Source organism: Hetaerina americana, unplaced genomic scaffold, assembly GCF_022747635.1.
Source record: "Hetaerina americana unplaced genomic scaffold, ioHetAmer1.1.p SCAF_3, whole genome shotgun sequence".
Taxonomy (NCBI): Eukaryota; Metazoa; Arthropoda; class Insecta; order Odonata; family Calopterygidae; genus Hetaerina; species Hetaerina americana.
The window spans coordinates 63,137,242-63,154,936 of record NW_027286874.1 but is presented as its reverse complement, the minus strand read 5'-3'; the positions used below and the strand labels follow the sequence as shown (position 1 = coordinate 63,154,936).

The 17,695-nt window shown below is 38.5% G+C and overlaps 1 protein-coding gene across 2 annotated transcripts in view; it reads right to left on the bottom strand.

Moving 5' to 3' along the window:
- Sans (SAM_USH1G_HARP domain-containing protein Sans) overlaps window positions 1-17,695 on the bottom strand; it is a 111,662-nt gene that overhangs the window by 89,128 nt on the left and 4,839 nt on the right. The window contains exon 1 of one of the 2 annotated variants that reach the window (XM_071588835.1): window positions 5,183-5,632. The exons of the other annotated variant lie outside the window; for it this stretch is intronic. Within the exon in view, the coding sequence (XP_071444936.1) occupies window positions 5,183-5,208 (26 nt within the window). The 5' untranslated portion in view covers window positions 5,209-5,632. Of the gene's footprint in view, window positions 1-5,182; window positions 5,633-17,695 lie in introns of those variants that run through there. 2 annotated transcript variants of the gene reach the window in all.

Here is a 17,695-nt window from a genome sequence, read left to right as displayed (position 1 = left end):
CAGAGTGCCTTGCCCGGTAATCGAACCCGGGACCCTCCGGTCAGTAGTCAACGCTCTACCCACTGGACTACCGCGACCCACATATACATATATGTATATCCATACATATATATATAATTATCTTTTGTGTGTTTCTGTGTTTTTGTCTGTGTCCACTAGTGCTAAGTGTTATATATATATATATATATATATATATATATATATATACTATATACTATATATATACACATATATATACACACACACACACACACACATATATATATACACACACACACATATATACGAGGGTCATCCGGAAAGTAGTACCCGTTCGTGAAATAAAGACACAAAAGTAAATATTAACAAACATAAAAAATTTTATTTGAAAGAGGATACTTTAAACTACTTCTCAACATAATCTCCAAGCAAATTAAGGCATTTGTCATAACGTGTGACAAGTTTCTGTATTCCTGCTGCATAGTCCTTCGCCGCCAGCTCATTGAGATACGCGAGGGACCCATCTTGCACAAATTTTTGCATAATGCAGATGGTGTTTAACAATTTCATGAACAATTGTTCGAGAAACATTGGGAAAATGCTCACAGATGTCATCAATTGTGACGCGCCGATCGTAGTAGTAGTAGTAGTTTTGATGGGAGGCGACCGACAGCTAAGGTCATTTGCGCCATAGGGGAAGGACAGGAAAGGATGAAGGGTGGAGAGAAACCCGGCGTCGGCATTAGCCTACTCTTTACGAAAGGCGCCAAGGGGTCCGCGGCTTAACGTCCCATCCGACGGACGGCGTACTCACTCAAAGTGCCCTCCACAAAGCACCTCAAGTAGGGATCGAGATACCTCTGAAAAATATTCAACACCGCCGGGATTTGAACCCACGCCCTCAGGGTGGGAAGCCAGTACGTTAGCCCCCGCACCATCTCGATCCCCGCGCCGATCGTTCCTCACGAATTCGTCAACTGAGCTCACCAGTTGGTCTGTAATGACAGACGGTCTCCTCGAACGCTCATCGTCGTGTGTGTTCCCCCTCCCCATGTTGAAGTTGCGACACCACCGCCGAACAGACGACTCGTCCATTACATTGTCTCCATACACCTCCTTTAATTGGCGATGAATATCACATGGGCGAACGTTTCTTGCATTGAGGAATTTAATCACTGCCCTCACTTCACAACTGGCGGCGTTCTCAATTTTTTTAAACATTGTAAACAATCACAGAAACAACACAGGCAATGCTAGCGTCACGCAACTTGGCTCAGAGAAGGCAGACAAGCCACTGAAGCTATCTGACCTCGTCCAGCGGCTACTCGCGTCGTCAGCACTTCATGCGGCACGAACGGGTACTACTTTCCGGATGACCCTCGTGTATATATACACACACACATATATATACACACACACACACATATATATATACACACACACACACACACACACACACACACACACACACACACACACACACACACACACACACACACACACACACACACACACATATATATATATATATATATATATATATATATATATATATATATATATAATTTTTGTGGTGGAATGTTCGAAACGGGAATACGCAACATAGCGATAATAAAAGCAACAAGCAAATGAACAGAAAAGGAACAAGGGTTTTCTATCAAACAATTTAGGATTGTTCAACCCGTTTCGGTGCGCCCGCAAATTGTGCGAGGGAAGAACGAGCATTTAAATCTATCGATGCAGCAGACAGTTCCACTTACTACAAGGGGGCGAACTCATCCCTCCATTATCTGCCCGATGTTAGTGAAACCTTGTCCGTGTCAGAGGTAAACACGATTGTTCCACTCGTCAGTACGCAATATGTTATTATTATAATTCCTTCATCGTACAGCGAATTTTCATAGGGCGGTCATGTGGCTGAGTTCAACGAAAACCATTGTTTTCATTCGGGTACAAATATTAAACAAAACATATTGTTAGGAAGGTCTGGGCGTCACTACCATCAACGTGCTGCAAGTCCAGGAATACCTTGCTCCGTTTGGAGTCGTCAACCATCATGAAGGCACCTGCTAATACCCTAAGAAGCGTGCTTAAAATCGCCACGGACCGGCACATACATGCGTTCTTCTAAAACTATGATGTTACCGGTATATAGGTTACCAGGTACCGGTATACCGAATGCCATTCGCAAAATCGTTCAATATATTTTCACTCCTACTTCCTCTACTAACATTACGTTGGCCAGACATGACGAGATGGGGTCGCACAGGCTAAATGGATTGAAAACATGTCAAAACAAACACAAAGCCTCACTCGTTGAGACAGTCGATGTTTGACTCACGATTCTTTCTTAAACAAATAAACCTAAATCGACACACAACATCGCTATTTCGTTGACCACATAAGGCGAACAGTGAAGGAATATCCGAGTCAAATATATTCAGTGAGTAGTCATTTTCGTTTTGGTTAGATCTTATTTTCGAGTCGGAAAGATCCGAGCAATGAGGACACACTGCAGAAGGACCCTATTCCGGAATAAAGCGCCAAAGTGCGGAATTAATTCGGAAAATTTGCCCATTCCATGATGAATGATCGGAATGATGATGGATGATGATCTTAATGAATGAACAGGAAGCGGCACACTGTTATCGGAAATCCTGGACCACTTGATAGCATATAGATTACATGCATTACTTAAACTACCCTAAATTGATAAATATAAATGCATAAATACAAATCGTTTGAACTTAAAGCCGAGCACAGAATAATTCTATCCCCGGATTTCATAGTTGGCTAGGCCAAAGTATAAATAAAGAAAAATAGGACTGCTGAAACAATCCGACGATAGGATTCCTTTTTCCATTTGATAATTCGTTCCTAAAACAGTATATAATTCGCATTTCGACAATCTCTTATCTGGTGACAACTACTGATTATAAAATAAAGTGGGAGAGAGGCGTGGATGTTTAGAATAAAAGAATTAAAAATATCTCCACCATACTGAAATCCACCTCAAAATGCAGCAATATAGGATAGGATTACGTTTTCAGAAACAATATATGAATAAGGGATCTAATGCGATACTATGTTAACAACTCGGCAAGGCTTATTTCGTTATCACTCGTGCGTGCCTGTTGCCCGCACAACGATAGACGAACACTGCGCTATTATCTCCCTCTACTCTCCAAGCTGCCGTGGAAATTAAGTGGCGATGGAATCAACACGCCAGAAAGACCAAAGCCTTTACCATCGTTTTGGACGCCCCTACTAGCTCATGGAAAAAATCTCAAATAGATTTTTTTCTATGCAATTGTGCAGAAGCATGGTGACGAGGTAAGACGATGACGAGTGTACTGAAGGCAGCCATCCCCAGGGACAAGAATTTGGACTAATTAATATTTTGAATGTGAAAAAAACATATTATTATAAATAAAAAATGCCTAATGCAAATACCACTAAGGTTTTTTAAGGCTTTATGGTCGCTACACAATTTTTGCTGCACTTGCTAGATGATTCTACTTCTTTGACGATCAATAATCATATCGCTGATGAGGACAAAGGAAGAACAACGACACAGCGGCAGTGACCACAGCTCGAAGAACCATTTAAATATTCGATAAAAAACAAGTCTGTATGCTTCGCGCGACACCCTGATCTGCTTTGGGCTACATTTAACTTTCCATATAGAAATATGCCAATAGTAATAAAATATTTTTGTTTCATATTTCATTCTAGTATTATTTAAAATGTTGATTAATTTAAATATTTATTTAATTACGCCGGATTGCAATGCAGATTTGGAAATATAAATAGCGCATAATGCGTTTCAAAGCACCTTTCATCAATGTACGCGACAGGTTCACTAATGAGAGCAGATGTGACAGTCTCCTCTTATCACTGCAAGAATTGAAGCCTCCATATCTCAATTTCCTCTTGAATTTAATTTCAGTATTTTATACCATTTGGACCAGAGGAGACCGTTAATGCCTCTCTCTAATATATATCCCCGCTTATCAATGACGAATCTCGATAAACCAATACAAACAAAGGCCAGTTTCAACGCAATTGGTTAGATAGTACTAGATCAAATTAATTTATTTGCAAGATATATTCACTGACATTTAGTCGCTTGCCTATAAAAAAATTTATTCTTATAAAAGATACATTTCAAAAGTGAATAGCACTCTTTTAGCTTACATAGGAACCACCCATTATTCCACGCCGGAGAAAATTTACCAGTTGACATCACCAAAAAATATTTTTGAACGCCCGCCTAATTTCATAGACATAACATTTATGGATCTCCTCTGAAATAGTAAGCCTCTATCGGCTACTATTTTTTAGCTATCCAGTTCGAACAATTTCAAAAAGTCTTTCTCAGATAAAATAATACACTTCTAGTCGTAATCTGTGAGTAATGGAAACTTTTATATTTTTCTCCGCGTACGCAATAACATTTAACCAAGCAAAGCACCATTGGCTCGTATATCTAAAAGTGAAATAAGATTATTAGCGGAAATGTTACTTATGTTTGCTACATCTATGGAAAAATGGGAACATGTATACGCGAATCCGAACTGGAGACAAGTATATTCGACCCTAACCCGTTTTGCGAAATATAAACATTACACCAAAATTAATTCAATCCTGAGAAAGCTCCATTAAGTTCAACACATCTTGCGTCGGCATATCCCACGCTGCTGTAGATTTCATTAATAAATAGCTATATATATATGTATATACAGACACACATACATACACACACACACACATGGGTGTGTGCATATGCAATAACTGTCTTAAGTCAGGAACTCACGAGAATTTCAGTGATCGCGAGGGGATTGGAATGTTACAGTTACTCTGAGAAATATTAGCCACGAAAATTAGCGTATCCACTGAACTCCATTTGATGATGGAGTCGGCAACAAAAAATATACAACGTAAACTGCACCCGAACGTCCGGCTGTTGGAAGCCCCAGCAGAAAACCATAAGAAACGATTCTTCCAACAGTTGGTCTTATGTCACTGTGCTTCAGGGGGGAAAATAATCACGTTTAACAAGTTGTGAGGATGGTCAAAAATACAATTGCAATACAATTACAAGACTCACATGGAGATAATCGGGATTGCACTGACGGAAAAAGAAAATGTCCAATTTTTTTACGCTGCGGCGAAAATAATTTTAAAAAATACTACAACTCACTTGTGAAATCGATCTGAGGCCATCATCTTCGATCACGACGTGTGCGATCACCAGAGTGAGTCACTTGTTCATCCACCACTTCCGCGATTCCCTGTGAAATACGTGAGGGAAGATACGTTGGTTTCTTTCTGATCTATCCACGGATGCTGTCGCTATCCCCCAGGAATCATCGTGGACGTTCACCGTTCGAGCGCTCTATCACTGATGAACACACCGAACTGTCATCGCACACCACAAAACACTTATATGACGACGAGATATCCCGGGGACGCTCCGAGGCATCAAACTGTGGAGGGGACACCAAGGGGAGATAGTTGTCTTCACTGAGAGCGTCGGGAAGTCGAGCGGAGGGAGAGAAGGGGAATCAACGCGAGAGAGTCGCCCGAGACGGTTTCATTCGCCTTCCCACCTGCAGAGAGCCGTAAGACTGACGTCGTGCTGGTTCAGCGACCGAAATCGCACTGAATGGAGAGTCGGAGGGACGGTGGAAGAGATATCCCCCGGCGCGTGTGTTATAGGGGGAGGGACAGCGGGTAAAGAGGGGGAAGAGGAGGGGGAGGAGGGGAGCGTCGTGCAGCACGGGACAGCGGCAGGTGAGGCGGAAGGTAAGCGCATACTCTCGGCTGCGGCGAGGGAAAGGAAGAACGCGCCTTCGAAAGGGGAAGGACGGGGCCTATCTGAGGCGAATGGCACCCGGTCCTCTTGAGGCGTTCGTCGATGGGGGTCGGATGCCCTTCGGTGTCCGCGGGTTAGAATGCCCTCGAGAACGTGACCGTCGGCGAGCTGTCGAACGGCCGCGGTCTTCCCGTCCTTCGACCACCAGCGTAATTTTCCCGATGGATGCGATATTGTGCAGACTGCAGGCACGTGTTGAGACAGCTTGTCTTGGGGGAGGGTAGGGGGTTAGAGCGAGGAAGGGGAGGTAGGTGGAGTTGGGGAAGGTGTAAATGAGAGGTAGAAAAATGCACCTGCTCCAAAACGAAATCTTAATCAGCCGTTTGTTGGAGACTGAATTAGACGCTGTATGCCTGCTCCGGAAGTGAGTGCGCAGGTATCGTCCTCGTCTCACATCTACGTTTATGTCGGGGTAGTTAAACAGGGGGTGTTGGGAAACCAGCCTTTATTTTGGAATTGCTGATTAAGGAGATGGGAATGTCAGATTAGCATTTGATTTCTCGATCACACTTCTTAGGGTGCGCAATTAATTTTTTTCTTTATTCGGGGTGGTTATTCCTGCGATGATGGATTTTTATTTGCTCTAGAGAGAGCGCCCGACTCCAAAACGCAACGAGCATTTGTTTTGCTGATGTCTACATCTGAGGCACTACAGACTATTAATTACCAATTGAATGGCGATGCTATCATGTCAAATCACCGAGAATCAGTCTTTGCCACACACAGACACCACTCTTGCCACACACTTCCATCCACCTAGGTCTGCCACTCCCCCGCAAACCTTAGTCCTCTTCTTTGAGATGCGCACGTCCAGCTACCATCGACCAAACTCATAGTTAACATCCATGATTTTATCCAACTCAGCATATCCTGCATTTTACACTTGCTCTTGCAGCTGTCCCACTTGTCCTTTGCAAAGAGGGAAGTTAGGGAAGAGGAAAAATGCGGGAAACATGATATATAATTTAGTATTCCTCACATTAGTGTGGGACAAAAGGGAGACATTTCTCCCCGAAGTAGGGATGGCCGATAAAATACCGTATTATCGTCCCAAGGTATAATTCAAACCAACCCCGTCCAATAAGTATAGTATATCGCAACAAAATGTCGACAAGCCGAGAGTTTTCATGCGAAAAAATCGATTGCATTGGTTACTGGATAACAATAGATGTTAGGTAGAATGGTTGAAGATATACGTGATTATAGTAATTTATATTAAAAAAATAATCGAAGTCAGTTGTTTCATTCCCTAAATGGAATTGTTTCTGATAAAATTTCACATTTTAAATTTTTACGACGACAGTCTTACGGATGTATGTTGCACAATATATTAAGCATATATTGTGCAACATGCATCCGTAATGTAATTAAATAGGCAGATGTACATACATTTATTTAGTATCACGGTTAAAATAAAAAATCGAAAGAGTTTCATTAACATTTAGCAATTTCGGTTAACCCCTGTAAAATTAATAAAAATGTGGTTATCTTCTTTTGATAACGACTTTATTTGATATTACAGTATGGAAATATGGGATCCTATAAAAGACTTAATATAAGGTATAAATATGTAAGAATGGGCGAATTATTAGAAAGGATCGTGAACAATAAAGGTATGAATACTTAGAATTGTGTATATCACTTAAAATAACTGATGAGTGGAAATTTTAAAGATTCAAAAAAAGGTATCTGAAATAATGCCGAACGGTAAAAAGATATTTTCGTATTCCCAAACCAGTACTTTTGATCTGTCTTGGGGTGTGGTCATAAGCAAATTACCAGCTAATAAATTAATAAAATTGTCCAATTCATTAAATATATGATACCCTATATCTGATAATTTAAGTTTGAATGAAATGTGTGTATAAAACTAAAGAATCTACAAATAAAATTGGTGAAATATATTTTTATTTTCCTTAGCAAAAATTTCTGATGGTATTCGGAGATAAAAATATTTTTTACATGAAATGCTCTCATTGATATACCTATTTAAATAATACCCCTCTTCCAATTCGTTGGCATATTTAGGAAATGAGTGAAATAAAGAGTATTGCATTTCGACAATCTCGATTTCTTAATTACATTGGTATTAAGCATATCAATTCGCACGGAATGTTTCTGAAAGTTGGCACCGTCAACGGGAATGTGGGCCTTCGGAGAATCAAACGGTAGACAGCGAAGGCGAATTGCATATTGCCCCTTCAAAATAGATTGAAGAAAACTAGACTATTTTCAGAAAACCGTGGGTATCTACCATAAATTCATGACGACTACCTGATGACCTGGTCATCGGCCCTCCAGGAGTAGCCGACGGCTGGTTATGAGGTTATCCACATCTTATTAAACACCTATCCATAGAAATCTGATCAGATCGCCCCAAGATAGACGCTTTTGATCTGCCAGATATAGCTAATGCACAGCTGTTATATATCATGACAATTGCGGTATTGGAGACTCATTTTCTCCTTGTTTTAAGCCATTTATAGTATTTTTCCTTCCTCCATTAAACTCTTCGTCTTTTGAGCCACAGTTCTGTTTTTAAAACTTTACCATTTTAGTTTTTGGATTGACACAGACTAAACAACGTTACAGCGATACTTTTCTGAGACTCTACTAAGTAAACACAAACTGACATCCGACACAACAGTAAACTCTTCTTCAACTACTCATACCTCTTTCCTCCTGTATTAGCGTCCAACATACCTATTTTTTACCTACACTTCCTCGCTTGCCTATAGTTCTCCCCTCTTCCTCGCAGTCCTCAAAATACCATCGCCACTTCAGACGCTCTGTATCCATTCCCAACTCCGTTGTTTCCTCTTAATCATTGCCTATCCTCCCCCACCGCACCTATCACTTCTTGGTTTGTCTCCATTTCTCCTTTTTATTATTTAATAATTAAATTACAAATATTTAATTCGTTTATTCATTATTAAAAATACGTGATTAAATAAATAACAATAAACAAACCATCTCGATAATAAATGATTAATTATATTTCAAAGATGGCCTTCTATTTTAACTTTAAACCTTAACGAACACCTTTGTCAAACTTTGAGTTCCATATATTTTTTCAACAAAAATGATTCATTGAACACATAATCATATTCTGTTATAATTTTTGACCCGTGAGTGTTAATTTTAATATTCTTTTTGATATTTTATAAACTTAGTCTAACTGGAGTCCATAAATAGGTTTAACACTATTTTTGATCAAATGAATTATCGTAAACTTTTATTTTAGCCTTAACTTACCAAAATACATCAGCATATATAATAATAGTACTCATGGCCTATTACATCCTACGTGATCTTGATCAAATTAAGCTACCGTGTTGTGTGGGAGGCAGTTATTTTTCGCGAGAAAAATAATACCATTGAAAACTTAGCAGGACAATTTACTTAGCATTCAGCTATCATGTTTCCTGAGGCCTTTTCCCCAAATTACATTGTAACTTAGACCATTGCTTTCTTTTATAGAAATTTTCTCGAACCATACGGCTTTTTACAAAGTTTTCTTTGAAAATTCTAAGTAAGTTTTCTAAACTGCATCTGTAATTCTCGCAGGCATTTTAGAGTCAAAAGGGGGAGACAAATCATGCTTACTTGTTTCTTAAATTTTTCACAACCGTCATTCGTGTTGCACGAATGCAGATAATATTATGTGATATGTTCATTGCCAAAAATCGTTAAATTAACGAAGCTTTCATATCCATTCGTTACAAGTCAGACGTGTTTGTTTTGATAACCATTGGAAGCAGTAACAGCACACCGAGTCCCCTGAATGACTGCATATATTAATGACCAACATGATTTTTAACAGCGGATTTGGCGTACCATACCGTCGCAATGCGATGTTTGAACGATAGAAATATGAGATATTTTGTTCACGAGGGCCAATTTTAACATCCAAATGGCATCCAAGCATCCCACAAAATCAAACTGTCTACTTCGGTAACAAATCACATCGATAATAAATTAATTGATGTGGAATGCAACATTTGCGACTGATCAATTTTAAGAGGAAAAACAAATATTTATTTTATATACTTAATTTCCCGAAGGAAGAGGCGTGGAAGGATCGAATTCACTCGATCGAAATCCTAAAATAACTGAGCGAATAGCGAAATCTAAGAACAAATTTGTGCTCGAAAATACATTATTTAGATGTATGTACCTTGTTTCACATCAAGTTCCTTTTTGTTTGTTTTGCAGAGGCATTGTAACATATATTTACGCCAATAACTTATGTATATACTGCGATAACTGTATTATAAATCAAACAAGGGCGTATCAATGTAAACACCTGCCTATTAAAATGACAAAATATAAGATGAGAAGGTCTTTCAAATTTTGAATGAATGGCCTTCCAGGATATCATACTTGACGGGGGGGGGGGCGCAGAGATATAATCGAAGGTATAATCATACGGCTTCCGCAGGCGGTAAAAGAAACAATAATGAATTAATAGCATATGCCGTCTTCATTCAATACAACCTCTACGTGCTGGCTAATGACATTTAATTAATGAACTCTTGGTATGATACAAAAGTTGGGAAATCGGTGGTTTGGGCCTTTTGCCAAATTGCGCCGCATTGTTTGGAAACCTGCTCGGCCTCAGCCACGGTTGCCCTAGGGAAAGAATGGGGAAACAAGGAAGGAGAAGCACTCCGTCCGAAAGAATTTACTCTCGTGACGCTTGACAAAGGAATCGTCAAGTCTAGCATATCTTTGAAGGGCGGGGAACAGCAAACTGCTCGCTTCTGAAAGGAAGGCCGAAATACTTTAAGTCTACGATAGAGCTGTGATTCCTTTCTCGGTCAGAGTAAAATACCAAAAGTCATAATATGTGACATTCAGAAAGTTAAACGAATGTGCATCATTAACTCTATGAGCCACCTATAAAACGCAATAATGAAGTTGATCACTCTCGTGGAAAAGAAATGCTAATCTTAAAATATTTTTCGAGAAATTTCATGATACGGTCGATGGCTAATATCCATCGAAGACCCACTAGTCACCAAGTCGGGTAAAACGTTTTCGTCACCCGAGAAGCCTGCTTTGACTGTTTATATCCGACAGTGCCATTTATACAACATGCCCACGGGATATGAACATTTATAGGGATCGCGAAAATCACAAAATACCAATACAGCCACCTTTTATTCTTTAATCTCGTGGATATAACGCAAGCTTGAGAAAATAACTTATTTCCGTGAATCGTGAATGATGGGAAAACTTTGAAATTTTATGATAAATGTTAGTTTTTTAACTCTTGTTGTTGTATATTTATTTTCCAGTTAATATTTTCCTCATAATTTTAGCGGTGAACTTTGATTCTAAATTGTGTGAGTATATTTCTCTTTCGGAGGGCTGCGAAATAAGAGGAAAGCAAGCTACAAGCAGGGATATTCTTCGTCCCTCATTTTAGAGCTCCCAACAAGCGGCATGTGAGTATAAAATACAGTGAAACCTTCCTTACGCCTTATAAACAAACAGTGTTTTCATCTCCGGCGACATGAGATGCGGATGAGGCAGTATTTGGCGTAGCCTTTTAGGCCCTGACCCTTAAGTTAATAACCACTTTAAAAGGATATTCCTCGCTTCCATGAAACATTTCGGGACGCTTCAGGAGATACGTCTGATAACGTCCTAGTTTCCTTCCCCCTTAATAGAAAAACTGTGCCCATTCCCGATAGAACTCGACAACGAAGGAAATTTCACTGCATGTGACAGTGGGTAGACTCTATGAGATTTGAAAACAAAACTGGGAAATAGAATGAAGAAGTGAATGCGGCGCGAACAAACCTCCAAAGAGGAATAAATGAACCCTCAAATAAATTATCATACAATCAAACATTAAAGGCCTTGTCGCAATAACCACGCCTCTCTATACATTGCTCCTTCCTTCGCGTCGAGCATTTGGGACTCTGAGCAGGTACTAATTTCGAAATAGAACATGATAGAGCGAAAAGCTGCCTCTTTCGTGAGAAATGAATGAACAGTACTAAGACAAACTGCTATTGAAAACCCTACGCTGAGAACCGCTGGAAGAATGAACAATACAGGCACAACTCAAAATACTAGATAAATACAAATCGTACGTGTGCAACGCTGACGAGGAGGGAATAATTCTAGCACCCCATTACACTGGTATGCAGTTGAGGAAAATGGACTACAGAACAGACCGGGGTAAGGAATTCTTTTTCCTTTCCACATCTATGATCACGAGAGTAGAAAGAAACATAAGGAACAATTCGAAATACCCAAGAATGAAATTGTTTCATGTCATGTACTATAGGCAAAGCCTAGTCCCTGCAACCATTCTCCTCTCTCCATTGCCAATTTATTCATATCCTTGTAGTGCCCCATCCATTTCCCTGCCTCTATTTCCGAGCACTTTTCATTCGAAAATAAATAATCGTGAGACTTATCGTGTGTCAACAGGTGGCCTACAAGTTTTATTTTTCCTCTTTCCATTACATGTCTATTTTTCTTTCACTTCTTAAACATGAGTGGTCTATTTCCAACTAGTTTAACTAATCCTTGTGATTCTCCTAACCATCTACATCTCCACTGCCCACAGCCGAGCTATTTGCTTCTTCCCCACTACCAAATTTTCACACCCATACCATAGTAAAACCAAACAAAGGACTTTTCAAAAACCTTCCTTTCATCAATGCCCATATGTCTACTCGTTAAGATACCATTATTGTTCTAGAGAGCTTGTTTAACTAATGCTATTGTTTTATTTATTTCAGAAATATACCCGTTGTCCTTACAAAGTATGAGAGAAGCTTTGTTTTCTTAGCATTTATCTTTAATTTGTATGTCTGAGTCAGGTTGCTAGCTAGCACTCCCAACATCATATTCTTTGCTTTATTCTTTACTGAATTGTGACTGGTGCAATGCTATCAGCAAATCTTATGCAGTGGATTGATTCTCCATTTATTTTAAATCATTTTATCTTTTTCTTCAAGATGTCGATTCTTTCCTCAATAAATATGTTGAACAATTATGGTGACAAAAGGGATCCTTACCTCACACATTATTTTTACTGTTGTCATTCTTTCATTTCCACTCACACTTATAAGGATTCACTAGTATAAATCTTCCAGATTAGTCCCCTGTCCTTCCAGCTGATTCCTACTTTTTGCTTTACTTGAAATATCAATTCCAAATTTACCAAGGCCTACTGCATTACCACAGCAGTCATCCTCTTCATTTCTTATTCTCTTCCCTATTCCAGGATTGCCTCTCTAGTCCCTCCGCCTGTTCTGAAACCAAACTGATCCTCTTTTGCATATCCATCTTGCTTTTAATCATATTCTTTATTATGTTCAATTATACTTTATACACATGAGATAAAAGAGATATCGTTCTGTTTTTACTGCAGTCCATTACATTTCCTTTCTTTGAGCAAAGCAATTGTTTTGTTTTTGCTTAAATCCTCATGGATTTCTCCCAGTTTGTAGCACACTGTGATCACTCCTCTAACAAACAATTCTTCATACTTTCACCAATACTTTCCATAAACTCAGCTGTTATGCCATCTATGCCTATTGCTTTTCTATCAATGAGTGTTCAAATTCTTACTTTGTGATTGCAGGGCTAATTATACTTATTTATACCTAATTTCTCCAACTAAATTTCATTGGCGAGGTCTTAATCATTCTAAAGATGCTCAATGTACTCTTTCCAATGTTCATAAATATCATCGCTGTCAAATAGGATGTAACCGTCTTTATATTTTATCATGGTTGATTTTGTTCTTGACAAATGTGGGTTATACTTAAAAGTAGCGGCATGCATCCCATTCTCTGCGCCTTTTTCAATCTCCTCTGCAATTTCTCTAGCCCATTTATCTTTCTACTCCCTGCACTTAGTTGTGATCTGGGTCTCAACCTTCAGTATGCTTCAATGTTGTCTAACTTTTCTATATTTATGCCGGTCCTCTATTAGACTTAGCATCTCCTCTTCCACTCAAGATTTCCTTGGTTGCCGTTTATTCTTGCTGAAAACCTCTTCATTGACCTTCACAATTCGATCCTTTATTTCACTTAAACCCCACTGATCCTCATCTTACTTATCTGCTAAATCATTCGTTCTTTTGGTGAATATTTGTTTATTGCTCATATTTTTGCTCATTTTTCAGACCACCTACATTCCATTTCTTTTTGTGATTGTCATTGTTTCCTCGAATGAATGTTGCATTCAGCCATGACTAAGTTGTGACCACTGTCAACATCGGGTCCAGGACAACTATGAATCGGCTTAATATGGTTTCTGTACCATTGCTTAGCTAATTTCAGGAGTCTTTCATGCACAGTGCCTTCTGTTAAGCACTTCAAAAAATTGTGTTGGTAACTACCATCTCATGCTGATTACAAAATTCTAGAAGTCTCTCATCACTCACATTTGTTTCACCATGCTCAAATCTATCCACTGTTTTCATCCCTCAGTGACTACCACATTGAAATCACCCATGATTATTACAGAGGTTTACTTTAAGAATTTGTCTATTTCATTTAAATCATACTTAATGCTAAAATCCTAATGGGCAGCGGTCCAACTCCCCCTGCCACATGCCTTTTTTGTGGCTAGCAGCATAACATGCAGATGATGTCTATGCAGTGCCGCCTTGTGGAAATGAACCAATTTATAGCAGTTAGAAAATTCAACGACAAAAAAATGAAGGAAATATTTTTCATAATTACACCACAGCAATGGTGATGCCATCATTTGAAAGCAATTTCTGGAAAGATCAATTCGAATACTGGACAAAATACGTAGAGACTCGGCCTAGCTCAAGGAAAGCTGCCATCAAAGAACTCACAACGTCACATAATTACCACTACACCAAGAAAAAGAAGCTCTGGAAAAAAAACTTAATCCTACACTAAACACCAAGCAGGATGGAAACAGTGAAGTGGACTGAGAGGAAAACAAAAGAGGAGGTGCAAGGTATGGTTTACGAGGAAATAGGATTGTGGAGAAATATTCAAAGCAGGTATGAAAAATGGATGCAGAGCATATTGATTGGCAATAGGATGTTGAAGACTGTGATAGAGGGGAGAATGTTAGGTAAACGATGAAGGGGTAGGCATAGAATAGGCATTTTGGACGGAATGAAAGGAGGAAGTATTTGGAATTAAAGAGAGGCTTTTGTAATGCTGGATGCCAGGTTGTGTTTTGGTAAGAGAAACAAGGGAATTATCACTGTACCGTTTGGCAGCTCATGCCCATTAAAAAAATACCCTAACCGGTAGATTATCAATAATAATAAATGTATGTAAAAATAAATGCAATGATATCATTCGCACGATTGTATTTGTGAGGAAATAATCCAATCATCAAATTGGTAGGTCAGACGATGGTGAAAATTATCATCGATGGTAGAGCAGTTAGATCGACTGGCGAACATATCAATTCGAAGGCTGGGTTTTCCCTCGTTAAATTCGCGATCACAACACAAGTAGAAATAAACACTGAAATGAAGAAACAGGCAAAGTAGGGATTTTGCGACTTTTGATGGAAAGGTTAAGAGTATTTCCTATTAATATTTTATGTCCAATATGACAATATTTCAAAAACCTTTTTTTTTGGTCTTGCTTAATTATAAAATAAATTCAGTATTGAATAAAATCATGATTTGGAAATTTAAAGATAAGATAATGCACATTTTATGGTCTACGTATCCTACGACATATTCAACCACCCATGCACGGGTATTCTTGGGAATTAAATTCATACACGGCACTTAATCTTTCAATAATGCTGTCAGCTATTCTTTTCGAAATAATATACAACCTTATACATTCCTGTCCACATATCTCAAGATAAATATTTACTCCTCCATTCACTAAAATATTTGTCGAGGGTCGACAGATGTAGAGGAAAGACTCTGTATACTATATACCATTAGGTCCTATCATGGACATCTTGGCCGCGTGTGGATGAATTCGGAATTGAAATGCATTTTCTCTCAACTCTATTGTGAAGGAATTTCGCCAACTAAGTTCGAAAACAGTCTTTTCCATCTGTTGAAGGGCCGAGAAATCTAAATATTAAACTATAAAAGATCTATGGTTGGTAGAGGGATAAGAGAATCTCAACCTATGGAATGATAATTAACGTACATACGGCACAGTACTACTCCTGCTACACAACGACATTCCTTGTTGCTTGAAACTTTTCGTAACGTTAATATTCTCATTAATGGATGGTACCTACTATGTAATGTGAAAGGGGTAATTGCACTCAGTGAAGTGTAAAATGCATGGGATATTAAAATATTACCTAATTTATCAGATGTGACGTGATGATGGCAGATCTTAACATCAAACAAACAACGACAAAACTTTATAAAGTAATTATAAAGAATTTCCTCCCCCGGAAGTCACTTCATTTAAAATACACAGTAAATTTCATACCCATTTCTCAAAAAGGTTTTAGCACATAGTTCCTTACTCCACACTATTTTATGTGCCTACAGACGGCGGGAAATATGGACTCTAACCCAGGAATAATTAAAGTGCCATTAATTCGTAGTACTTCTCCGTGGCCGAGTATGGGGCATTTTTCCCTTATGTTATAAAATGGTAAATCCGAAATTTACCGAGACAAACCCAGCGTGAAGTGCCCAACTATTTGCAGATGTTCTCATGGCATCTGTAAACCTACAAAATCCATCCAGTTTCCAGAGAAATATCTAGTACGTTGGTTCAGAAGCCCGATTACTTCAGATGTGCAGCTGTTCAAAGTTGGATATACGAATTGATCAATATAAATTTCGCAGATTTATTTAAAAAATAATACATTTTGAACTCACGGAGGAGAAATAAAACAGTTTCTGGCGTCACTTGGTGGAAATTCTTCATATTGAACTTAAAATTAAACCACTTGGCTTAAAATTAAACCAAATAGAAAATTTTTCTATTTGGAAAAGCCAAGTGGTTTAATTTTAAGTTCAATCACGGAAGAGAATTAAAGTACACAGAGACTTGAAATAAATTTAAAAGAATAATATTGAAAACAAAACAGACTCTTAACTTAAGTTTGAAAAATTTCACTTTCTCCTTCTAATTATCGTAAAAGTTGTCAATACCTCAGATCGTAAACATCTTTACTGCACTAAAAGGAAAGACTTGTACTTTTCCACAGATTTTATTATATGGTACGACGCGTTTCACCGACTTGCGGCATCATCAGGTACAAATTTGCTAAATAGACAGAGCAAGAATATATACCCAGTGTCTTGAGGGTATATATTCTTGCTCTGTCTGTTTAGCAAATTTGTACTTGATGATGCCGCAAGTCGGTGAAACGCGTTGTACCATATAATAAAATCTTTGGAAAAGTACAAGTCTTTCCTTTTAGTATGGATATTAAATACTTCCACGAAGTGAAGCCTGAAACAATAGAATATATCTTTACTGTGTTATGAGGGAATTCAGATAAGTATTCTATCTGGAGAGAGTAGTCGAGGGTTCTTTCTTATGGACGGAAAAATTGCCAGACGCAAAGAGATGGAGAGAGAGATGGGGACATTACGAGTATATGACATAACTATTTGCACGTGAACCGATGCGACAATAACTGAATTCTAGTGACAAATGGAAGGAAAAAAATACTGACTATAACCTGACTTAATAGCTCCTACCTTTCCACATCATGCAATCCGCCGAAATTTTCCCCACTCAATACCTTACAATGATATTAAATCATTGTAATCAACGTGACTCTATTTTCAAATTTCGCGTATTATTTTTTAATAGGGCGCAATTAAAACGCAGTCAGGATGGAGAGTATATTAATATTTTACAAAACATGTTTTGC